The sequence below is a fragment of the Microcebus murinus genome, chromosome 22 (assembly GCF_040939455.1).
Source record: "Microcebus murinus isolate Inina chromosome 22, M.murinus_Inina_mat1.0, whole genome shotgun sequence".
NCBI lineage: Eukaryota > Metazoa > Chordata > Mammalia > Primates > Cheirogaleidae > Microcebus > Microcebus murinus.
Window position 1 is genome coordinate 24510032 of NC_134125.1, and position 25055 is coordinate 24535086.

At 57.8% G+C, this 25055-nt stretch overlaps 2 protein-coding genes across 3 annotated transcripts in view; one reads left to right on the forward strand and one right to left on the reverse strand.

Annotated features, from left to right (window-relative positions):
- The window catches only part of RSPH14 (radial spoke head 14 homolog), a 70237-nt gene that overhangs the window by 4986 nt on the left and 40196 nt on the right, over positions 1-25055 (forward strand). For both annotated transcript variants that reach the window (XM_020282924.2, XM_012749293.2), the window contains exon 4: positions 221-339. In XM_020282924.2, the coding sequence (XP_020138513.1) occupies positions 221-339 (119 nt within the window). The remainder of the gene's footprint in view (positions 1-220; positions 340-25055) is intronic.
- Positions 7616-25055, reverse strand: part of GNAZ (G protein subunit alpha z) — a 49272-nt gene continuing 31832 nt past the window's right edge. The window contains exon 3 of the mRNA XM_075996742.1: positions 7616-9472. Within this exon, the coding sequence (XP_075852857.1) occupies positions 9128-9472 (345 nt within the window). The 3' untranslated portion in view covers positions 7616-9127. The remainder of the gene's footprint in view (positions 9473-25055) is intronic.

Consider the following 25055-nt stretch of genomic DNA (forward strand, 5'->3'; position numbering starts at 1 on the left):
ACAGAGGGCCTCAGTCTGAGTCCCAGCTAGGAGGAGGCAGAGCTGTGTGATTCTTGCCACCACACAAGCCACACTGTCCTGCTCCCTGGCCTCTCAGGATCTGTAAGGTGTTGTCCATCTCTGGCCTTCGTCTGCACCCACACAGCCAGAGGAAGGTGGTCTGCCCCAGCTAGACGGAACAGACCCCAGCAGGTTCTCATTTCCACCTTCCTTTCCCTAGGGATGGCTTTTTAGAGCACGGCATCATCCCTGCCCTGTCCTACCTCCTGGACGACGCAAACTCCATCTGCCGGGAGAACCTGCACAAGGCGTACAAGCACCTGGCCCAGCTGCCTTCAGGTAGGCTTGCATCCTGCGCCGATCTGCTGGACGTGCGGGTCACGTATGTGCCAGGCTGGAGATCATAGCCAGAGCACCAGTTTTTAAAAGTTTACTTTTTACGAAAGTACAAAATATATTTTAAAAGAACTAATTATAAACGAGCATTGGATTAAATTGTACTGAATGGACATGCTGTGTAACCACTACCTAGACCAAGAAATGCCAGTGACTATCGCCAGCCCTCCAGAAACTTGCCTCGTGCCCCATGCCAGGTACTACCCCTCACCCAATGATAAACGGTACCTGCAAATTATAAAACCATAGATTATGCCTCTTTTAAAACTTGACATAAATGGAAACATACAGCTGGTACTATTTTGCCTCTAGCTACTTTTGCTTAACATTTTGTTTTTGAGATTCACGTGTATTATTTTTTACTGGTTATTGTTGATTTGTGCTGGAGTATGGTATTCACATTATGTGAGTATATCACAGTTTACTTATCCATTCTGTTGCTTATGAATGTTTGACTTGTCTCTAGCTTGTGGCTACCAAGAATAGAACGCTATAAACACTCTTATAAATGACTTTTTATGGATACACATATGCACTGAGATACACCTAGCAGTAGAATGGCTGGCATAGGGCAGGCTCATGCTGAGCCTTCAGAAGGTGCTACCAAATGGCTTTCTAAAATGGCTGTGCCAGTTTCCACTCCCACTAGCAATGTATGAGGCGTCCAGGTGCTCTCCATCCTCACCAGCAGTTGATCTTTTCTGTCCTTTACTTTTGCTATTTTGGTGGATGTGTAGTAGTGTCTTATTTTGATTTTAATTTGTATTTCCCTGATGATTAAAAGGGGAGGCCCTTTAAATGTCCTGTTTGTGAAATGCCATAGCACATTTTTGAGGAATAAAAAAGGCCTGCCCCAAAGGCAAGGTTGCATACAGTCACTGAGGGTCACTCCGCCCCCAGCCTGAGGTCCCCCTCACCTGACTGCTCCCGTTAATTAGATGGGGAGTCCAGGGTAGCAGCCATCCGCCAAACACAGCTAGACAGTTGAGATTCATGTCACATTGATACCCGCTGGGTCTCATGATGCAAGGAGCATTTTCAAACAAGGGGCTGGTTCCAAGAGGCATGATAGCAGCCTGAGGTATGGATGAAGTGAGCAAACGTTCGCCACGTGTATAGCACAGCACCCTGTGCAAAGGATGTCACATAAACTTTGAAGGCCAGGTGTGAGCACTGGTGTGAAGCTTATGGCCCAGACAGAAATGGCTATGGGGTCAGGCACAGAGCAGAGCCCCTGAGGGCCCACAATGTGGCCTGGCCTTTGAGGCATGTCTTCTTCTAGCTGGGTGTTGGGGTCACAGTAGGCCTGTAGTCTTTTAAAAAGATCACTGTGTTCCTAGTCCTATCCCAGCCAGGGGCATCTGTCCCTGGCAGTGGAGGCCTGCACACATGCTTCTGAGACACACATTGGATGATTCTCACGTGTGCCTGGGTTGAGAGCTCCTGGGGTATCAGGGTGACCAGTGGGGGACCAGTGCTGGGGCTAAGCTAAATGAATGTCCTGTGCTCAGCATGTAGGAACCTGGGGACTGAGCAAGCGTCTTGTCCCTTCATTCTTGGGGTGTGAAGAGAGATAGGACCCACAGCTATTGCTCAAGGCTCTTACAATTACTGTGACCTATTGAAAGCATTCAGAGAAGTATGGAGACCATGAATGAGCATTGGGTACTGTCACCCAGCCTTGCCAAATCTAAACAGTCTATATCCATATTTCATAATTTGCTTGAGATTTTTATAGATGAAGTCCAAGCACCCTGTGAACCTCCCCCACCCTGCACCCTTCCTCCTGCCCTCCCTTGAACCACCCATAATTTGGTGACTGTATCCCCCCAATGCATGCCTTTATATTTTACCATAGATGTAATTGTATATAGACTATAAATATAAAAATCTTGCTTTGCATATTTTAAAATTATATAAATGGATTTTGCTGTATGTATCCCTCTGCTACTTAAAAAACCTTTAAAAAAAGTAGTGTTATAATTTTGAGATTTATCCATGTCTCATCATGAGCTGTATTTAATTTCTTTCCACTGCTGCATGCTGTCCCAGCATTTGAGAGTATCATGATACGCACGCCAGCCCCCAGCTGGCAGGCATATTGGCTGATTCTGCTCCTGGGCTGTGGGAGGAATGCGCAGTGATCACTCCTGCTCAAGGTGTCCCGGTGCATGTGAGGGGGTCCCCCTAGGCCCTCTGCCAGGAGGCATCGCTGGGCCTGGAGACCGCACCCTCACCCCAGCTTGGCCCGATATTGCAACTGCTTCTCTGCCCCAGCCTCCGCCAGCCCGCCGCAGCCTGGTGCTGTGGCTTTTCACTGTTGTGTGGCTTTGCTGTCCCCGGTGACTGGTGAGGAGGAACAACTTCCCTCTGGCGCCTCCTCGGGCTCTCTCCTGCCCAATGCCTCTGGGGAGCCCGGGCCCATTCTGCCAAGCAGTTGTCCTTCCATGTCTTATTGATTTCAGGGAGTGCGTCATTTATCCTGCACCCCAACCGTTGGCTGGTTACCCACATGGCAAATATTACTTCCCGGCTGTTTGCTTGGCTTTTCACTGTCTGTTTGTTGATTCATTGGTCTAGCAGTTTTCTGTTTGAATAATGTAGTCAGTTTCATCAGTCTTTTCCTCAGTGCTTTTTGGGGGATGCTGTGTGAGAGAAGCCTTCTTTACCCTGAGCGCATGAAGCTATTCTGCCAGATTTTCCTCCAAAATATGAGAGTTTTGCTTTTCACATTTAGCTCATGAAGGTGCCTGGGAGGGATTTTTGTTTGTTTGTTTTTAGCCCTTGCCAACCAAACCCTGCCTCAATTTTGAAAGCTATGTGGTCATCTGGGTTCTGGTGGACACCCCATGTCCTCCCTGTGGACTTTTCTGTAATCCGTAAGCACTGGGTACACCGTGAATGGGGGCGGAGGTACTGACAAGCCTTACGGGAGCCGGGTGGTGAGCCCCAGCATCTGGGTGTGGTGGCATCTGTTTCAGTGGTTCTACTCATACCAGTGTGTGGTCTTGGGCAGCAGTGCCGCCCGTGGGAGCCTGAGTTTCATCACCTGCGTGGCTCAGCTGGGACAGTCCGCATGCAGGGCTCAGCTGGCTCTCAGCACGTGCTGGTGGTCATTGGTGGGATTTCCTATCCACGGCCACGCCAGAAGGGCGTTTTCACCATGGCACCCTCTGCACCTGGCACGGGGCTGGCACTCAACAAATATTGGTTGTTTAGCAGGTTTTATGTCATATTTTAAAGAATAATTTGTTGTTTTCTTGCTGACCCGCTTGTTCATTCATTCATTTGACAAATATGTGTAGGGTCCTGGCTCTGTTCCAGCCACTTGCCTCAGTTTCTTCCCTGTAACATGGGGTATCTGGGGGAGCGTGTTTCCAAGGTTTTCCTCTGAATCCTCTCTCCCGTCCGACTTGCTGCACGAGTTCCCAGAGTGACCAGCAGGGGGCGCTCCATGACCGAGGGCCGCTCCCGGAGGGGCGCCGCCCGGCGGGGGACAGCGCTCGGCTCCTTCTCTGGCCCTGCCGTGGAGCCACACAGGAGAGGACAAAGCAGGATTGTGTAGGCAGATGCCGTGCAGAGGCTGCCAGCCCGGCTCTCCACCAGCCAGGCCCGAGTGACCAAGTAGGATTCCACCTCCATGGGAAAACAAGTCTCATTTTGTGGCCAGGCATTCTAGGGGAGAGAGTGCTGATGTGGTAACTGAGGGTTCTTCTCTAACCAGATTTTGGGGTGCAGCAGACAGCCCTAGGCCTCCCTGGAAGAGTCCCTCTGGCAGCCCCATGGGCCCTGAGTGGGCACACCTGTGCCTGGACCGGGCTTTCCTCCTGTCCGCCAGCCTCGTGCCAGGCACTGAGAGGCCAGCCCGGCATTGGCAGCAGCATGGCGGGAACTGCTCTGTCCCTGAACCTGCACGTGTGCAGCCTGGGGCAGAGGACAGCGCCAGCCAGGGAGGGGGAGGGGCCCTGCCTGTGGAAACTGGCTCCTTGGCTTCAGAAGGAGCAGAGGTGGGCTGGGAGGGGCGGGGCGCCATGGGGGTTGGGGGGATATCTGGGTGTAGTTGTGATCCCGGTTATTCTGAGGTGCAGGGCACATCCCTGGAGTTGTAGTGTCTGGGCTACAGAAAAATCTGGGGCATCTATGGCCACACTAGTCTGAACATACCTTGTCTCGTTTGATTCCCAGGCAGGGGGGCCACGGTAGAAGCCAGGCAGGGGCTCTCCCCTGCAGCGAGCCACGGCCCTCAGTCTCAGGTGGCAAGCCTCGGCCAGGCCCACTGCTGCACCCCGCCCCTCCTCAGCAGCCACCTTCGAGGTGGCCCAGAGCAGTCCCCTGCTCCTCCTGGCCCTGACACAATGGGGCAGAGGGAGGCAGGCTGCCGCAGAGGGTGGGCCTTTTCCTTTCCCTCCTGTCCTCAGAGCGGGGTGTCCCAGAACCCCAGGCACGTCCTCAGCCTGACAGTTGCCCCCCTCCTCCCTGGACTTAGCAGGAACAATGCCCAGCAACAGGGACACTGCCCACTTGGTCTCCAGCCTGTTGCACCTCCTCAGTGCCTCCTCCCCCTGCTCATCCACCTCCCCATGCAGCGGGAGAGCCTCTCCCTGCCTGGACCAGTCAGGCCTGGCCCGGGCAGCTATCCTCAGGCTCCCTGTTGAGAAGGGCAGCCTTTCTCAGCCTTCCCCACGAGGTTTTCCTAATATTCCCAAGCAGTTCGGGACAGCTTATTACAAAGGGAATTACCAAAGGGGTCACATCTTCCCAGGGGCATGCATTGGGCTGAGCCAGCTGGCACTTGGCCTGCCACCTGCCTCAGCATCGAAGCCCCTTGCCAGGCTTGGCTCGATGAGGCGAGTCCCCCAGAGTGTCATCCAGCCTCGGTGTGGCGCCCTCGTCCCCATGGTGCAATGCAGCCCTTCCTGGGACTTGTCCCGTTTGTCCTGGACAGCCGGCGTTGGAACAGGGTGCCAGGGCCTGGTATGTCTGCTGAGAGGGTCTGGGGAGTGTGAACAGCAAGGAGCAAAGCCCCTGTGGTCTCAGCCTGGTTGAGTCACTTGTCACACACTGTGTGATGCTGGGAAGTCATTCCCTCTTCTTCCTCTTCTGTAAATCAGCATCACTAATTTCTGCTTCCCAGCAGTATGGCTGGCAGTGAGCGGCCACTGAGGGGAACGAGGATTGCGGTGGCCACTGTCATTGCCCTGTTGTACCGCCTCAGTGACCACACAGGGAGCTGCATGTGTCCTGGGAGTGGAGCCTGAGGCTGCACAAATAGGACTGGGGCTGGGGTTAGTCACCTGCAGAGGGTGGGGCCTGGCCCAGCCGCCCCCCCCACTCCTCCCTGCCTGCTCCAGCCTCTCCTCACAGGTTCCCTCTGAGTCCTGTCACTCATCTCCCTCTGCCAGGCCGTCTGGTCTTCCCCGCCAAGTGCTGTGCATTTGGAGGTGGGGCAGAGCCGCTCAGCAGTTTGCCGACACCCCTTCCTACCACAGCCTGAGTGGGCACCCTGAAGCAGGCGGCGGCGGGTGCAGAGAGGGAGGGGCTTCCAGTGAGGCCACCCAGGTGGATTGGGGGAAGGGCACGTCAGGCAGAGGGATCAGTGGGAGAGAGAAGGGGACCCGTGCAGACTCACGGGCTGACAGCCCTAAGCACTGGGAGGACGCCCTTTCCCAGGAAGGCCTCCTGTGATCCTTGCACTTGTTAGGAAGGGAGGCAGACTCCTTCTATTAATATTTCTCTTTTAGCTGTGTATTTTAAGGTTAAAGGCGCTCACTGTGAAATTACTGCTCTTTTCACAGTTGGCATTAAAACACAAAATTAAGTCCCAGTGATTTTAAGTCACATGTTATTTCTTCTGAAACAAAAGCCCCTGTGGGTTCTTGCTGTTTGGTGACATGGGAAGGTGTGAGGGGAATCCCTGCATGGGCTCAGGAGTGGGCGAGGGCAAGAGAGCCAGGGCCGTGTGTCTAAATGTGTGCATCCGCGCATGTGTGCGTCTGCCGCCCCCCCCACTCAGGGCTTTGCTCAAGGTCCTGCTTTGAGGCGGAGGCTGCAGGATGCCTCAGTGCTCCCGGTAGGCTCCTGCCCTGTCTAGGTGCAGAGTGACCAAGGGGCAGAGCCAGGCAAGGATCAGTCCTTGGGAAGGCATTGGGCCCATGCCTCTGCTCCTCCCAGCAGGACAGCTCCTTGGCCTGGCAAATCCTGGCTCACCTGCTCCCTGACCTTGACCTTGGGCACCTTTCCTTATCTGTGAATGGGGTGGGTCAGCACTGGTAACCTGCCAAGGTGGAGTGTTAAATAAAATAGTTTGTAAGCAGCCTGGCTCGGTGTCTGGCTTGAGGCAGGCACTTGGGAGGGGCCCCCCTGCCTTCTACCTGCCCTTCCCCACGATGCCGAGGTGCCTCTGAGCACGCGCCAGGCAGCGAGCAGGGAGCCTCGGTGTCCCTCCTCCCCAGCACCCTGAAGGGTTTGCGCTACACCAGTGGGCGTGGTCACCTCCTTCACGCTCTTGGGCGCCCTTCCGCTGTGTGGGACCACCCTGACCTTGGCAGAGGTATCTGCAGGGTGTGGCGAGAGAGTTCCAGGTGATGGCACGGCCTGGGCCAGTGTTGGGCAGGACCTTGGCAACAGTGGGATGGGGGGAATCGTCATCTGCCCCTCGGCCACACAGGCCTGGCAGGTCTCCCCTCTTTTGTAGCTTCTTTCCTCTCTTGAGGTGCTTTATTCTTTTTTTTGTTTTTTTTTTTTTGAGACAGAGTCTCACTTTGCCCAGGCTAGAGTGAGTGCTGTGGCGTCAGCCTAGCTCACAGCAACCTCAAACTCCTGTGCTCAAGTAATCCTTCTGCCTCAGCCTCCCGAGTAGCTGGGACTACAGGCATGCGCCACCATGCCCAGCTAATTTTATATATATTTATACTAGTTGGCCAATTAATTTCTTTCTATTTATAGTAGAGACGGGGTCTTGCTCTTGCTCAGGCTAGTTTCGAACTCCTGACCTCGAGCAATCCGCCCGCCTCAGCCTCCCAGAGTGCTAGGATTACAGGCGTGAGCCACCTCGCCCGGCTGAGGTGCTTTATTCTTGATGTTCCTTTGAGAATGATTTTACCTGAACGCGTGGAGGTGTGGGGGCTGGGGGCAGAAAAGGAACCTCGGTGCAGAAGGGCCTGGCTGCCCTCCCAGAGGGCACCAAGTCAGCCACACACACACTGGGATGAGGCTCGGCTCCATTCAGGGTATTTTATTTTCTTAAAGTAGATAATCTTAGACTTTCATAGGACCACCCGCTCCTCTTTCCCTCCGCACATCTCTTGAAGTCCTTGGCCGTGAAGCTGCACACTGACCTCGGACACACGGGCCGCACAAAGGGCGAGAGAGGTTGGGCAAGGGCTCTGGCGGCCTCCCCTCCAGGGTTCCTGTGGACATGCAGCCCTCAGCGAAGGTCCCACGGGCCCTGGGGCAGGAAGGCCGTGTGCGTCCAAGCAGGGCCTCCCTCTGGCCACAGCGCGGCTGTGCCTTCCCAGGAGCTGGAGGCGCTCCCAGCCCATCTCAGGTGCAGGGTGTGTGGGGGCCAGGGCACCATCTCTCGCTCCCCTTCCTTCCCTCGGCAAAGCCACAGGTAATTTACTCTTTAAATACCAAGACTTTTAGCTGTTGTTCACTCGCTCTTAGGTGAAGGACCTTAAATACATCACATTTATTTTCTTAAATAAAAACAAAGCAGAAAACTGCACCAGCAACCAGACGACGCTGCGGAGGCTTATGTACAATACGCGTCCCACGAGGCTGGCACAGGGCTGCCACCTACCCCAGGGTTTCTTTGGAGCAGAGGGACAGAATTGTCTGGATAACAACTTTTACACTCAGCAAGCCAGACACAAAAAGGATCACCTAAAAAAAAATATGTTTTGAAAATCTGCATTTAAAAAAGAATACTCAACTGCATTTGAAATTTTCTGTATTTTTTGTTTTTCTGCGAAACACCACGAGATTTGGCCAAAAAAAAGGATGTCAGAGAAGAAAAACCAGGTTTTGATTTATAAAACATCAGACTAGTAGAAGAAATGCTGGAACCCCAGCTGGCCTAGTTGGAAATAAATCGTGCCACTCGTTTTATTGTGTTGATTTTTGCTGCATATTTTGAAGCTGTTTAAAAAGAGCTGTGAGTGGCTGGAGGTCGGGTTAGTGCTGCCACCTGGCTCCCAAGGTCCCAGGTCGGGAACAGATGTGGTGCAGAGCAGCCATGTGTAGGCTAGCAGTGGGCGTGGCCAGCAGGGAAGTGCACAGACCCCGCGCTGGTCCTCCTTCCTGGTCAGCAGCAATGTCCCCAGGCTGGGGCTCAGGCGGCAAGCTGGCCTGACCTGGCCCCAGCCCACTGCCACTCCCTGACAGTCCGATGCAGACCCCCATGCAGAGTAGGGCCACCTAAGGAAGGCAAAGTGAAGGGGCAGGATGGGCTTGTAGTGACTCTGTGACAGCTTTTCGCGTCTCCAAGAGACCTGGGTGCTTTGGAGGACCTTGCCATCTCCAGACATGTGCGAGTGTGTGTGTCTACCTACCTAGCAATCTATCCATATATCTTAATGTTTGCAGAAATGTGGGGCCAAGGAGGGGGAGGCCAAGGGACGGGGGACATCCCGCAGAGCCCCGTTTTCTGCCCCCAGGTGGGCCTCTCTAGCACGAGTCGGGGCGTGGCACCCCGTGGTTTCGACATAGACAGGCAGGCCAGGCTGGCTGCTCAGCAAAGGCCAATGTACTTGAGATTGTTCTGTATGATGACGTCTGTCACCGCATCAAAGACAAACTGGATGTTACTGGTGTCGGTGGCACAGGTGAAGTGAGAGTAGATCTCCTTGGTCTCCTTGTTGCGATTCAGGTCCTCGAACTGCCGCTGGATGTAGACGGCGGCCTCCTCGTACGTGTTCTGGCCCTTGTACTCGGGGAAGCAGATGGTGAGCGGGATGCGCCGGATCTTCTCCGCCAGCAGGTCCTTCTTATTCAGGAAGAGGATGAGCGAGGTGTTGATGAACCAGTTGTTGTTGCAGATGGAGTCAAAAAGCCGCAGGCTCTCTGCCATTCGACTCTGGGGGAAGGAAAGTGCCAGCATTAGGTAGGCAGGCGGCGGGCAGAGACCCCAGACCCGCAGCCCTGCCGGGAGGAAGTCCTGCTGCCAGGGTCTCCAGCCCAAGGCCGGTCCCCACAACAGCACTCGCCTCTGTTGGGGAGCCTGTCCCGTCCGGCCCGACCTGCCTTTGCTCGCCTCCCACGGCCCAGCCGGCACCACCCTCCTTGCTCGCAGACCGTGTTTAGAAGAGGCTCTCCGGCCCTTCTGGGTCCCATAAGCTCAACATGTGGCTTTGGGGCTGTAGCCATGCTGAGCACAGCCTACTCCAACCTATGGGCCTGGGCACCTCCAACCTCACCCTGAGCACCCTGCAGCCTTCCCAGAGCCCAGCCCAGCCGGTCCCACACCCTCACGCAAGAGCTCGTCTCCCCCGTCTCCCTCAATATGCACGGGCAACCTTCTGTCGTCTGGGTTTTGGCCCGGTCCTTTGTAACGTCGGTCCAGCGTCTGTGGGGGTCTGGCCTTCCCTTCTGTAACCACAGCTTCCAGGTGGGAAGGAAACGCCAGCCTTGGGCCAGGCTCCTTCCCCGCCCTCCCTGGCTGCAGTGTCCCCACCAGCTGCTGTGGGGATCCTGGCTCTGCTGCCTGGTGACCTGGGCTAAGCAGGTGCTCGGGATGAGAAGACAGGAGGTGGCAGTGACCATAACGGAGCGTGCCACCAGGCCACTCTTCCATTCTCTTTCTGAGGATCTTTAAAGGTATTACAGTAACTCTGGGTTTTTAAGGAGCATGAGGCTTTTATCTGACTCTCTACTCCACCATTTCGCCACAAAACTGACAATTCTAACTTTTAAAAGAAGTAAATGCCTAGAACATCCCCTCGGAATTGCTGCTGGTGAGAGCTGCCCCTCCTTTCAAGATAAACTGAGCCAAGTGTCTGGACAAAGTCTGGAACCAGTTTAATTTAGACCTGAGGTTTCAGATCTGAGGACTTTTCTGAGCAGACTTCATCGCCAATGAGCATGGCGATGGCAACGCCAATTCTGCTGGTACTGACAGCTTAGGTGTCACCGACGGCTGCAGCGACAACAGCGATAATCACCGTTGGCTTGCAGCGCAGCCTGTTCCATCCTCGCACCTTCCTATTCCTATTTTACAGATGAAGAAACCAAGGCTTGGAGAGGCAGGAAATGCACTCCAGGTGCCACGGCTAGGAGCCCTAGGATGGGGGTGCCCGGGAGGATGCCACAGAAACTGCTCCCAGAGGCCCGGGTTCTCTGGCGGCATGTGTGCCGCGGAGCCAGGTGTGGGGCAAGGAAGGGTGCCCAGAGGTAGTACCTGTCATTACTCTGGATGCTGTGCTCCACAAACCAATTTGTTCCTTCTTTAGAATGTGCTTAGAAATAATTGGGACTCTGCAAAGTGGGTAGCGTCAGGTCTGGGGTATGGGCCATTCTGCAGGCACAAACGAGGGGCACAATCCTGCCCCAGCAGTGCCTGGAGCAGCCAGCGCCGCCACAGCAGAACCGGTCATGTGTTCCCAAATGTGAGATAAATGGCGGTCTAGGAATGTCACATCCTACCAAGGGACTAATTAGCTCTAATGGGCTCCTGGAAGCCACCTTGTAAAGACCATGGTAATGGAGCTGTCATATTTTGTAGAAATGATGTCACTACTGGGGGCTGTGCTTGTGACCCCAAGTTTTTCGTCTGATAAATAATAGGTATGGCCATTTGCACATATTCATCATTTCATTGAGCAAACACTTGCTGAGCCCACCCTGAGTCCACAGGCCATTGATAGGTCACCAGCTCATGTGCCAGGGGATGGCGCTCCAGGGATGGCAGCCCTGGGGCTGCAGGGACAGAGGCCAGGCAGGGATGGCAGGAAGCTTCCCCCAGGGCCGGGACAGGGGTGGACTGGGCTTCAGAGGTAAGAGAGTAAGCAGCTCCAGTCACTTCTCATGATAAAAAACAAAAAGAAAAAAAAAAGAGTAAGCAGAGATGAGGCCAGGGCCTGCCTCCCTGAGTCCTGCTGGGTCACTTGGGGGTGACAGCCAGGGGGTTCTTGTACCCAGCTCAGCCCAGCAGCTCTTGGGGAAGAGGCGGCGCATGACGGCCGCCTCAAAGACGCTGAAGCAGTGCGTCTGAGCTGGCTGTCGGCCAGAGAGGGCTCTGCAGGGCACACGTGCTTGGGAAAGCACAGCTGCTGGGCTTGGGGAGCAGGCTCTGCGGGACAGTGAGGGCTGACAGACCATGTGGAACCCCATCCCAGCCACTCTTCTTGTTCGCCACGACCCAAGACTCCCAACCCAAGCCCCCATGAGTCCTGGCATCCACCAAGCTGTCCCAATGCACCATGAGCCCTTCCCCCCCCTCAGAACCGCTTCCCTGCTGATGCCTTCAGTCTTCAGGGACCTGGACAACTCTCTGTGCCTCAGGCTCCTGGCTTAGAGATCGTTGAAGTGGGGCATGTGTTTCACAAGGCGGCAGAGGGCAGAGGAAGCAGGGCACGCCGCCTGATGGCATGGTGTCTTGCACGCGCTCGCCACGACTGCTATGGCAGCCTCGCCATGACAGGGTCGCCTGAACTCCCGACCCTACCTCAGCTCAGGCTCATGCTCCCATCCGGGGCTCCTCTTGCTTTGCTGGCATTTTGGGGCTCAGCTTGCTGGTTTCTCCTCTATTCCTTGGGACAAACCATGGGGAATGACCTTGGCCATGATTTAGTGGGCACCTGAGAGATGACAGGCCTCAAAGAATAATACAAAACCAACCTCTATGTGTGTAGATTCCCAGTTCCCCCTGCCCATCTCCCAGTTGGCCCCGCCGGCAGGAGTCGGGAGAGCCTGTGGGAGGCACCAACCAGGACTGGCGTGAGCTCGGAGACACACGGCACTTCAGTATGTGGGCGGCACTTGAGCTAGGGCCTCGCTCTGTCCTGGCATCCGACGCTGGCTGAGCCCTTGCCACGTATGGCCTCTGCACTGCCAGGCGATGAAGCCGGAGATGGAGGTGGACACTCGCCCTGGGCTGGGATCCTCACAGGTCGGGAGGGCGGGTCAGAAGGCTCGGCCTCAGGGACCTGTCCACGTTCTGCTCACTCTGCAGCGCCTGGCTCAGGGCTCCTTCTTCCCAGAAGCCCTGCCCACCTTCCTGCAGCCTCTATCTGGCTGTGCCCCTGTACCAGTCTGGCCTTAGGGGGCTCCCCTGGCACCACCTGCCCTTGGTGGGTGTGGGTAGCCTGTGGCACATGCCACTGCAGCTCCATCCTCCTTCCCAGCCCATCCCACCCTGGGTGAAGTTTTATCTTCACACCCAAAGGTGGTGTGACAGGGTTGGGCACCACCATCTCACAACTCAACTGGGGCCCTGTGCCCCTGGGGCAAGGCTAGAGGCAGCTCTGGAGTCACCTGGCCCTGCCCACTGACAGCACATCACCCCCTTCTCCTGCAGGGACTCCCCCCAGGGCCTGACATGAACACCCTCTGCAAACCATGACCCCACTGCAAGGGGGGGGTTCCCACTCCACACACGGGGACCACGGCCTTGAGAGAGGCTGACTCGCCACGGCACAGCTGAGAACAAACTCCCACGACATCCTGGCAAGAAGCCCTCCCCTCCTCACCGTCACCTCTCCAGCTGCCAGAGTAGCAGCCGTCCTGGTGGAAAGGCATCTGCCAATAGTTGCCTGCAAGGCCCACCCAGCTCTCTCCGGGGCCTGCTCAGCAGCGAGTCAGAGCCTTCTAGGAGGCTGGGGTTGGTCTGCACGTGCATTTACGTGAACAACGCAGAGCAGATGCCTCCCGCCTGTCAGAAGTCTCTGCAACTGGTGGGAGTCTCGCCAATGGCGGTGGGGAACCAGAGATCTGTATCAAGGCATGTCAGCTGCCTGGCAGCTGGACACAGTCCCCATGAAAGTCATTTCTTGGCTGTTTGCAAAAAGAAGGCTCCTGCTCAGACTGGCCCAAATATACTCAAAGCCCCAGAACAGACTTTACCCTGGGCCTTGGCTTCCTCACCACAGAAGGGGACCTGGGGGCCCCACCCTAGGAGGCTTCTCCACAGGTGGCGAGAGCGTCACCTCCCTGCCCAGGCCTCACGCAGCCCAGCATCACAATGGTTCCGGACAGCCACGTGCAAATACCTACTCACGCAGAACTGGTGCCCTCAGCTAAGAGCTTCACCACATGCTGCAGCCAGGCGAAGGGCCTGCCCTGTGCTGTGCTGGGAAATGGTGGCCCTGTGGCATGACCACGTGGCTAGGGAAGGCTCCACACGGACCCGCCCTGTCTCCCTGTCCACTCTCTCCACCTGAGCCCACTCCACAGGGCAAAGCCAGCTGGCCCAACCAGGGTCTCAAGCTTGAGATCTCACATAAAATACAGGTGACATCAGGTTTCAGCTCTTCCTGGAACCAGCATAAACCCTGGGGCAAGGGTGACCTGAAACCCCAACCTGGTGGCAGCTCCTGATGCCTCGCTGTGGCGGAGGCCCTCCAGGGCCCCTCTGCCTGGGGGGCAGAGATGGGCAGACAGCCCTGCTCTCAACAGGGTGGCCGGCCCAGGCAGGACCCGACGGAACACCAGAGCCCGTGGTTGTGCAGTGGCCAATGAGGGCCCAACCCCCTGCCCTGCCAGCTCCGAACTGTTCTGAGCCTCAGTTTCCCCACCTGTAGAACAGATATGTAAGAGTACCTCCCTCATGAGGTGGCTGAGGGCTGCAGTGGGACACACGGACAGCTCAGCCCCCACACCCAGGCACAGGGGACCGTGGGCAGCTGGCACTGCTGCAGACAGCACCGGGCGGCCACGGCTCCGACGCGAGACGCACTGCAGGGACACGGGCGAGGGCTGGCGTGGCAGAGGGGAGGGCAAAGGCGTCGAGCGAGGGGCCTGCAAAGGCCCAGAGGTGTGGAGATGCAGCCAGGGCCTGCTGGGAGTGGGTGGGGCTGGGGCTGGGGCTGCTCTGTCCCTCTCTGAGCCTCAGTTTCCCCAGCATAGGACAAGGTATCGGTCCTGTGGCGGTCTAGAGAGCTCATCTGCCTGTTGTGGAGAAGCCTGAGCGTTTGTTCCGTGGGAGCCGTGAACGAGCTCTCACACTGGAAGCAGAGCTGCGGGGCAGGGCTGTGGACATGAATGAGCCCATTCACCACGGACGAGCCACCCTGAGGCTGCCCGGACCATAGCTGGGCCACCAGGCCTGGGCTGGGCAACGGCATGCCAGGCTCTGAGGGCGCCGAGGGCAGTGCCCTGACTGAAGGGCCAAGGCAGAGGTTTCACACAGGGATGGGCTTCACGTCAACAACCTTCCCGAAGTGACAGCCAAGCCTCTGGCCAGGAATTGCCGAGTTTATTCCTCTTTTGGGTTCCAAGCTCATTCCAGGGAAGCAGGGAGGTGCAAGACCCTGCCTGCACCTACCCTCAGGCCAAAAGGGTGCTGGCAGGAGTGCCTGGGAGGCAGCTGGGAGTCTGGCTGTGCACGGTGGGCAGGCCTGGGACACGGGGAGGCAGTGCTGACCAGGGTAGTGGTGCTGGGGGCAAGGGACTGGCCAGCCTGGGGACGGGAACCTTGGCTCCGGACTGTGAGCCGAGTGCCAGGCTCCCCAGGACACACTCCCAGTGCCCTGCTCTGTGACTGGAGGCTTCTGGTCTGGAAGCAGGACCATGTCAACCTCAGGATAGCCACTGCCACCAGGGTCTGATAGGGAGCAGCGCTGTCACAAACAGGATTAAGTCTCAAGGGTCTTCTGTCGGGCCATCTGTCCTGTGGGGCCTGGCTGCTCTCCACGGCCCTGCCGGCTCCCTGAGGAAGAGGCCTGCAAGGCGCTGGCTGACCAGGATTCTGGACCTCATCCTACCACCAAAATGCAGTGGGACCCAGAGCGTGTCACTTCCTCCGCAGGCCACAGCCCCTGCTTCAGTAAAATAAGCCGCTCACGTACAATGGTCACTATGTTCTACTGCAGGGACCCAGGGGCCCCTGCAGTGGCCTGGTATCTGTGCCGCGGGCACTAGTCTGAGCCTTGCCACAGCGGCATTCCGTGCCTTTCTCCTCCTGGAGAGGCCTCTCCTGCTGCCTGCCTGCCGCAGGTCCTCCCACACCCGACGTAGATGGGGCAGGTGCCCCAAGCACTCAGGACTTTTCTGGGCCTCCCTTTGCGCCAGATGGGGCTGAGTCTGGAGCCCTTGCCTGGCCTGAGATTTGCAGCCACAAGCCCTGCCTAGTAGACAGCCAGCCGTGTCACAGGGCAGCCTCTCGGCTCTGCCACTGCCCACCCACTGCCCACTTGGGGGCGGTGGCAAGGGGAGGCAGAGGGGCAGGACAAGAACCAGCGGACAGCGAGGCCACTCCATGTCCCAGCAGTGGTGTGGCATGGGGATCATGCTCGCACTCATGGACGGCGCTCAGGCCTCCACAGGGGGCCCCAGCTACTGACGATCTGGAATCCCAATGTTATCCTGTCCCCTCACTGCAAGTGGCTCCCTGAGGGCAGAGCCCTGTGCTCAGCTCACCGGCACCTGGATGGAATCATAGCTGAGTCCATGTCAATAGGAGGACACATGTGGTCATGATCCAGCTGCCCACAAGAAGATGGCAGGCAGGGAGGCCACTGAGCTGCCCACTGTGTGGGTGCCATCCGTGGGTCCCTCCTAACACTGAGCTGCTGGAAGTCACTGGCAGCAGCTGCCACCAGGGCCGGCTGTTCCCTCCCTTTGCTGAGCTTAGCACCCAGACTCTCCCCAGACTCACTGCTGTTTCCACGACAACCAGGGAGGACACCTCCACCCTCAGAGCCTCACACAGCAACACAGACCAATGGCAGTAGGAAACCGCTAATCCTCACGCTGGGGCAGGGGACCTTCCGCAGGGGCATGTGGGCCTGGCTGGCCAGACAAACACTGTCCACCGCCCATGTACTTGCGGTAGTGGGAGGCTTCTGAAAGTTGGGGTACCCCACTCTCCCTCAGTGCCCTGAAGGACAGTGCAGTGGGCAGGGAAGAGGGGAGGGAGGCCCTTCTGGTGACCTGCTCCTGGCTGGAGTGCCATGGGACTCTCAGGGAAGGGGAGGCATCCTTGTTACTGAAGGAGCATTGAATGGAGAGCCCCAGGGCATGTCTCGTCCTTGTCACCTATGTCTGTTAACCTCCAGAGTTGCCCTGATGGCTCTGGGCCTCAGCTTCCTCTTGGGTGCAGGGGCTGCCGTGATGCCCTCCAGCTCTGCTCGTTTCACACAAGCGGCTGCCAGGGCTCCCGCACTCACCAGGGAGAGGGTGCCACGGTGGGGCTCCCCGCAACCTTCCCATTTTACAGATGTGTAAAGTGGGGCTCAGAGGGGTTACCTGGCACACTGCCCCTGCCTGAGGAGAGCCCCCGACAGTCTGAGCCACCCCCAGAAAACGGGGAGGTATTTGGGGACACAGCCAGTAGTCCGGGGTCACTTCCAGTCCAATCTAGTTAACACTTCCCCCTTCTTCCTCTTGCAAACCTAAATGCTTCCATGATGGGCGGGAGAATTGGATTAATGAAGCTAATGACTCAGTGAGCCCCTGCCTGCCCCTGGAGCAGTCTGCAGAGACAGCACAGAGGGGCAGTGCTGGCGGCAGGAGAAATGTAGGTATCCAGGAGGTGGGGGCTGCTGCCTGTCCAAGCCACGGTCACCCCCTCAGGGCACCCACTCCCCAACCCTGGCCCCAGTGCCCACCAACCCCTGCTGCTCCATGGTTCTGCAAGCCCTCAGGACGCTGAGGCTCAGCCAGGCCTGCGTGGAGGGCTCCGTTCTGGCTTGAACCACCTCAGCTCGTGGACCCACTCCCCTTCCCCCCTCCCCCCCAGTCCCCCCCGCTCAGTGCTTGTGGCTCACAGCCTGCCTCGTCCTGTCTCCGGGGCCAGCCACAGGCTCCTCGCACGCAGGCCCTGGGCACCACTGCTCTCAGGGCCTCCTGGGCCTGAGGCCCACACTCAGCTTGGCGCCCACCCCTCCTCCGCCTGAACGCCTTTCTCACTTTAGTTTCATGACTCCTAAAAGCCCAGGAAGGAGCAGCAGCTGATCCCTTAGCAAGGCAGGACGCAGCCCTAAAGGGAGGGGGGCCAGAGCAAGGGCCCCTGGGAGGGCAGGCCCAGCCCAGCCTCTGTCCCCCCACAGGGCTGGCTCCCAGGGCTCTGTTGCCAGGCCCACCACGGGCACCTTACTTCTCCCTGACCTCTCCCCTGAGACCTGGGCCCTGGAAGCCATGAGACAGCAGTTATTTGGGGTGACTGTGAAATGAGTCACAACAGAAATGTGGTCAACAGGCAATAATGAGCTGGGGCCCAGTGCCCTCTACCAGCCAGGCACTGGCCCGGCCTCGTGAAGACACTGCTCTTCCTAAGAGGACACACTGGACTTGTGCCATATGCAAGGCCGGCCTCTCTAGACACCTGGGGTACCCCTCCAGTGCCTTTCCTCTGGACCCCAGGTAGTCACTCAGAGACACCTCCTAAGCTCCTTTTGCACACAGAGCACTCTCCTGCCTGAAGGGACAGGAGTGAGGCGCAGCCCTGATGTCAGAGCACTGAGTCCACCAGAGGAGGGACACATGTGCCACCCTTCCAGCAGGCAGAGGACATAAACACCTAGGGTGGCCAGCAGCATGCCATGCCACCAAAGGTAGCTGGAGCCGACCTCTGCCAAGGGAGAAGGCACCCAGACCGCGCCCGTCAGGTGGGCGGCCGGGTCAGCATGCTTGGGGAGCTGGTCCCGGGACACAGCATGTGTAGGGCCCAGCACTGGGCCAGGAGGTCTGCATGGGTTCTGTCGTGTGACGGCACCTGGGACACTCTCCTTCCTGCTGCCACCGCGGTCATTGTCTCATCTCCCTCCTTCTGCTCTGTGACTGCCCCACCCACCCTGTGCAAGGCCTCCAGTGGCTTTTGTGGCAGGATCGCGGCCCCCCCACCCACCTCCTGCCCTCCTTGCCACCCAAGGCCCTTGCTGTGCTGTCTTTCTGCATGGACTGCTCTTCTTCTGGGCTCACACAGCCGGTCAGCTTGCAGCCCCCCATCTGAAGCATCCCCCGTGTCAATCTTGAGCCTGTCTTTTGTTCACTGCACAGCTCTTAGCACCACCTGACTTCTGCCTGGGAGCACAGCTTTGTCTGTCTGGGGACTGCTCTCTCCAGCTCGGTGCGGATGACAGGCAGGGCAGGGCCACGGTGCGTGCTGCAGGCGTTTGCCGTGGCAGCCGTGAACAGGGGCCGGGTTGCCTGGCTGCTCCCTTCTTCCTGTGTGTCCTCCAGCGCAGGCGCAGCCCCCCTTGGATCTGCCCAGAGGGGCTGAGGGGGCAGGGCCCTTTGTGAAGAGACTGAGGTGTGGCTGGGGGAGGTGATGGGCACCCACCAGAGGCTCAAGGGGGTAGGGTTGGGTCTCCCCACTCCCTAGCAGGCCTGGCCTTCCAGTGACAGCTGGCCTGTCCTTGTTCACTGCTGCCTTGTGGTTCAGTGGTCAGTCTGGAAGAGCAGACTGGAAAGGTGTTGATAGATAAGCAAGTGCTCCCTGGCTCTAAACAACCAGGAACTCTCTGAGCCTGCACTTTGGCGGAGGAAGCCTTGGCTTTTATCTTCCTGATTTAGCACCCTGGGGTCACTGCCCTGGGGTTCTGTGTCCCAAGGCCCCTGGCCCTGACCCACTGCTGTGCTCCCCCCCACCCCCCGGGGGCTTGTGTGATTCTTGGAGGGAACACTGCATGGGTCCTGCGCTGGCTGTGCCCCCACACCCCAGCTGTGACACCTGCAGACAGAGCCCTGAATGCACAGGACTCACCTGGCTAAAGTGGAGATTATGGCATCACAAAGGAAGATTAGCAACTTGGGGTGGCTGCACCCCGAGCCCCCAGACACTCCCAGGACTCAGGTTTTCATGGGGCAATTGACCTCTCCCCAGGGATGAGAGAGGGGGGCCAGGCCTCTCCCTTACTCACCTGATGCTCTGTCAGCTTTTCTCCCGGCTCCTACCCATCCCAGGCAGGAAGGAGGAGCCCCTTTTATGGAGTTCTCAGCCCTGCAGCACTCGGAGCACTGAGGCCAGCGACAGAAGGGGCTTCTCCGGGGTGGGAGCTGGGGAGGGGTGCATGGAAGTGAGAGCCTCTGCTGGCCTGTGCCCCCCCGCGACTGTGCCTTGCAGTGCTCATAGTAACAGCACAGGCCGGGCCGCCACTTCAAACAGCAAGGGCTGTTTAAATAAGGTAACAGGCTGCTAAAGCTCAGGCTCTAATAGCTTGAAGCGTCTTGCTCTGAACCTGCCAGAAACAGCAGAGTGCTCTCTTCCTGCCACCCGCAGCACCTCAGCCTTGGGTCTCCTCGGCATGGAAGGGGCTGGGGTGAGCCTCAGCAACAGCAAGGGTGGCTGCCTCCCGGCCTGCCCAGCTCTCTGGGCAGTGGCCAGCCAAGGGTCCTCCTCAGGAGGCAGTGGAGGGACCTCTAGGTTGGGAAGGCCCTGGCTTTGCCACTGGGGCAACTTTTCTTAGAAGGAGTTTCCTCATCTGTGTGGTAGGGGACCCTCTGCCAGGCTGGGAGGCTTAAAGGTCACGCATGCCGTGCCCTGGCCAGGCTCTGTGCCACCTGCTCACGTTTGGGCCTCCCGTTGCCATCTCTTCTGTCGTCAGCCAGCACACACACAGCACTCCACAGCTCTGAGCCCACAGCGTTCTCTGAGAATCACTCTAATTCCTCAGGAGCTGGGGAGGGGGGGCCCAGGGCGGTGCTGTTGGGCTGCCCTGAACCTGGGCCGTCCAGACGGACTCTCCAAGGCCCCTGGGACCCTCCATGGCTCCCAGGTGCTGCTGTGACCATGTGTGTGGTATGGGGTGCCAGAGGCTTCATCCAGCCCCGAGTGCAGCAGCTGGCTCAGGCCATGAGGGGCCCTTTGGAGAAGCTGTCAGAAGTGCATGGAGGGGTCACAGTGCCAAGGACAAGGGCTTCCTGCCTTTCCTAAGCAGCTGCTCTAGGAGAGAAAACAGCTTCTGCATCCCTGGTCCAAGATCTGGTCACAACATGTACAAACAGTAGCTAACGGGTCACTTGGGGAGGCTTGTGCACAGCTTGGCCACTTCCAAGCCCTCACCAGCAGCAGGGACTGCCCCACTTGGGATGGCCCCAGACTGTGGACTCCTGGGCCATCTCATCCCCTTTCTAGGCCTCAGTGGCAACAGGCACCTGAGCCAACTGGTGGCTTTATGAGATGAAACCATCTAGAGAGGGATCAAGGCTTGGACTCGACCATCCCCAGGGCTGCTGGGTTTACACTGCAGGCTGCAACCTGTTGGTGGATTTTGTAAAAACCATTAAGTGGGTGGTGAGTAGCAATTACAAAACAGACGAGAAAGCAGAGTGGCCTCTCGCGGTGCTGTCCCTGTCATCGGCGCTGTCCCTGTCATCGGCGTGCCCTACACGGCTCCCGTCTAGCAGCTGATGGTGCTCGTCCTGACCAGCATGGCCCCAGCATCTCAGCCCTATTCACAGAGAGTTCCTGTGCCCACGCTCTTCGCTACAAGGATGATCTTGGCCTTCAGGTCATGCAGCTCAGGTGTCACTGCCTCCCAGATGGGCCCCTAAACACTTCACCCACCTCCACACCTGTCCTCACCCGCACCACCCCCGTGGATGTGGACATGTCTCCCCCCAGGACAGGGGGTGCTGGGGGAGAACACAAGACAGTTCAGGGTGATACTCAGGCCAGGTCCCAGGTGGGCAGGATACTCTAGGAAAAAGGACTATGATAAGCCAAGGGCAGAGCTGGCACTGAGTGATCTGAGGTGGCCAGGGCACAAGGGCTGGATGTCAGGGACCGCCTCAGCAGCTGTGCCTGTGGACAGAGCACTGGGTGGGACCGTAGACACAGTGCAGGGACAGGGCAGGCCCAGAAGCCAGGCTGGGGTCACATAGTGTCTCCTGCAGCTCTACGGGGCAGGCACACAGGGAGTAGGGGGTCAATCAGCCCTCAGCCCCTGTGGGCTCCTCACTGTTGGGAAGAGGCCTCCTGCCCTCAGGGAGGCCTGGGGTGTCCCTGGAGGATATTGTCCTGTGCTAGGCCTGGTAGTTCCCCAGCATCCTTGCTCTGAGATGCCCAGGCCAGGACTATGGTCAGAGCTGGGCTACAAAAACCTGTATGCCAGGTTTGGGCATCAGAGGGGAGCATGATGGGCCCAGGCTTGGATGCCTGCCAGACGCTGTCCCATTTCCAATTCAGTGGGGGTCTCTGTCCCTCTGTGATGCCACATCCTGAGGGGCACTTGTAGCCTGGCCCGGCGCAGCCCAGGCTGGGCCTGGCGGAGGAGGCCTGCCCTGGTGCCCGGCCTGCTCTGTGGGGGACTGGCCTTGGCAGGCCTCACCCTGCACATGGGTTCAGCCCACTCGCTTGTCCCTTGGGGCTGTGGCAGTGTCTTATGAGAGGAACATGAAGTGGCTGGCAGGCCCTTAAGGGTCCCCACAGTCTTCCCAGTGACAGGTGAGGCTGCTGGGGCTGGGAGAGGTTTGCTGACAGGCTGAGCCCCTCAAAGTCTAAACTCTACGCTTGCACTCTCCTCTGTGACAGCAACACACCTGTAGCTTGGAGCCCCATGGGGGCCCATGTGCAACCACAGGTTAACAGCAGATACTGTCACGACCCTGTCTTTCTGTCCTGAGGCTCAAACTTGGTCATGACCACAGAGGGCAGATGAAAACGCCCACGCCAGGCTTTCTGCTTCTTCTACAAGCACTTTTTCTACCTTGAGTTGCGCCAGTCCAACTTTACAGCCGAGGAAGCAAAGGCTGGCGAGCTTGTCCAGGTGAAGGCCGAGCAGGGTTCAGGCATGCAGCTCACCCAGGACTGTGCCCTCTCACCTCCTGGGCCCCTCCCTCGGCAGACAAGGCTAAAGAGAAGCAGGACACAGGCCTGGGAGCCAGGCAGGCACTGAATTCAGGGTCATGTGGCATAGCCAGCCTCCCCTTTAACTTCTCTCCTGCTGGGCTGTGGGTGGGAAGCTACCTGAGAACCGGTTGCCTTGGTCGGCTGTGGCCACAGTGGTCTTTTCCCAGCTGGCTTCTTGGAGCCCTGGGACACAAGAGCCAGGCCTCTGGGGAACTATGGGTAGGTCACAGGTTTCCCACCAGTCGCTGCTTGAGGCTGGGTGGCCCTGCTGGTGGGGATTTGCCCGAGGTCACTCATTCAGCCGGGCTAAGCTGGGTCTCCTCAGTCAGGACACTGCTGGGCATCTCCTGAGGTCACTGCAGTCCAGGAAAAGGTGTGTGGGGCTGTGGTGGATGGGCCTCAGCTGGGAGCCTCAGGACATGCAGCCCAGGGCCCCCAGCTGACTGTGGTTTCATTACTAATGAAATGAGAGAGAGCACATGAGCCAAGGGGAGGTCCCCACAGTGCGACGCAGAAGGATTAGGGTGAGCTGCAGCCCAGGCTCCTAGGCCAGCCTGACGTCCTCGGTGCCGTCGGGAGTCAGCGCCTTTCCCCCATCCTGGCCAGCACCGGCTGCTCCCCCAGCTGACTGTCCTTCCAGTCCTTCTACAAACTCTAGACCGTGGGAGCCAGGGGGCCCCAGGAGCCCTGCAGATGGGTGAGCGGGGGGTGGGGGGGGCGTGCGTGCGTTGGCACACCGGCGTCGCTGCGCCACAAGTGACCCTGGTGCGGCCCCGCCCTCACTATGCTCGTGTTGTTCGGGGCCAGTTGTGGGACTCCCCTGGGTGGCAAAGCCCCCCCATCTACGCCAGTCACCAGGAGCCCCCAAGTTGGTGAGGCCCTCAGTGCTCTCAGCCTCCACCCTGGAGCCTGTTCTAGATAAGTGGAAAATTGTTTTTCAATTCTTGGATTACACAAATCCCTTAAAACAATAATAATCTGTGTCCTAAAACTCAGAGCTGTTCTCATGTGTGCGTAACAAGCAAAGCTAATGCGCTCAGGAAATTAATTACCCAGTGGCCGGGGCAGGCTGAGCGGGTGTGGGGCGGGAAGCAGCTCCGCCCTGAAGCTCTTGGTACAAGTCAGAGAGGGGCGTTGTCTCGAGCATCCAGTGTGATCCCCATGGCACAGCAGGAGGTATGGGGGCTGAGGAGCGACAGAGACCGAGGCTGAACCCCAGCTCCGCCACCACAGGGGTCCAGGCAGCACCAGGCCATGCTGGGGAGTGGACATGGCCTTGCCCTGCCTGGTGTGACCTTGCACTCACCTCTGCTGCAGGGTATTAGGTGCTCCATGCAGGGAGGGTACTGCGTGTGGTACTCTGCCTCCATCGTCCCCCAAACCGTCCCCTTGGTCCTGCCTCTGCTGACTGTCTCCCCGTCCGCCCTGACTGGAATCTGCAAGGACCACATCAGACACTACTCTCACCTTCACCCCGATCCATCTACGCCTGCTCTGGCTGTCTAGGGCCCCTTTCTCTCCTGCACGTTGGTCTCTGGGATAGCGGGAGGCCCTCCTGGCTTCTCTGGACCTGGACAGCTGCTTCACAAGGCCAGCAAGGGGCCAGTATTAGTGGTAGCAGGGGAGCCAGCTGAGGCCCTCCTTGGCCACTTAGAGGCTCTAGGGGCTGCTGGATGCCATGCTCAGCTGTTCATTTCTCAGGGGAGGAAGGGACAAGACCATCTCTGTCCCCACACTATGAGCTCACTGGGCCCAGGGCCTGTGCATACTAGGTGTGCAAGGACTGCTTCCTGGACGTCACAGGGCTTATCCTCTCACAGGTGGAGCACACAGCGTGGCCCTGGCCTAAGCAGGAGTCTCCTGTTAGCCAATGAGAGACAGCAGAACTCCCAGCTCAGCCTGCTTTTCTGTGCAGTGGGATCTCTTAAATCTGCCCAGGGAGAGCGGGAGGGAAGGCCAGGACGAGTGTGGAGCCACTCCAGCACATTCCCTTTCTCTGATGGGATAAACACATGTGGTCACAGGGCCAGAGCTAGGAACCACAGAGGAAGACTGAGAGACAAGGACACTGGCTCTTCAAAAAGACATCTACAGGCCGGGCGCGGTGGCTCACGCCTGTAATCCTAGCACTCTGGGAGGCCGAGGCGGGCGGATTGCTCGAGGTCAGGAGTTCAAAACCAGACTGAGCAAGAGCGAGACCCCGTCTCTACTATAAATAGAAAGAAATTAATTGGCCAACTAATATATATAGAAAAAATTAGCCGGGCATGGTGGTGCATGCCTGTAGTCCCAGCTACTCGGGAGGCTGAGGCAGTAGGATCGCCTGAGCCCAGGAGTTTGAGGTTGCTGTGAGCAAGGCTGACGCCATGGCACTCACTCTAGCCTGGGCAACAGAGTGAGACTCTGTCTCAAAAAAAAAAAAAAAAAAAAGACATCTACAGTGACTCCTCCTGCGCAGGATCTGCCAGCCCGGCCTTGGGAGTCACTGGCTGTGCATGCTGGCAAGCGTTTAACAACCGGCCTGGAGGTGGGGCTGGAGGAGTAGAACTGACTTGTAGCATCTGCCAATTTCTGGAGTATAATTACTCCCACCTGGCTGATTTGAAGCCACGAATATGATGTCAAACAGCTCATAAATGTCCTAAAAATGGAAAAATTGGCTTTCATGAGCCAGTACGGGCCAGCTCTAGCCCCTAGCCCTGGGCCTCAGCAC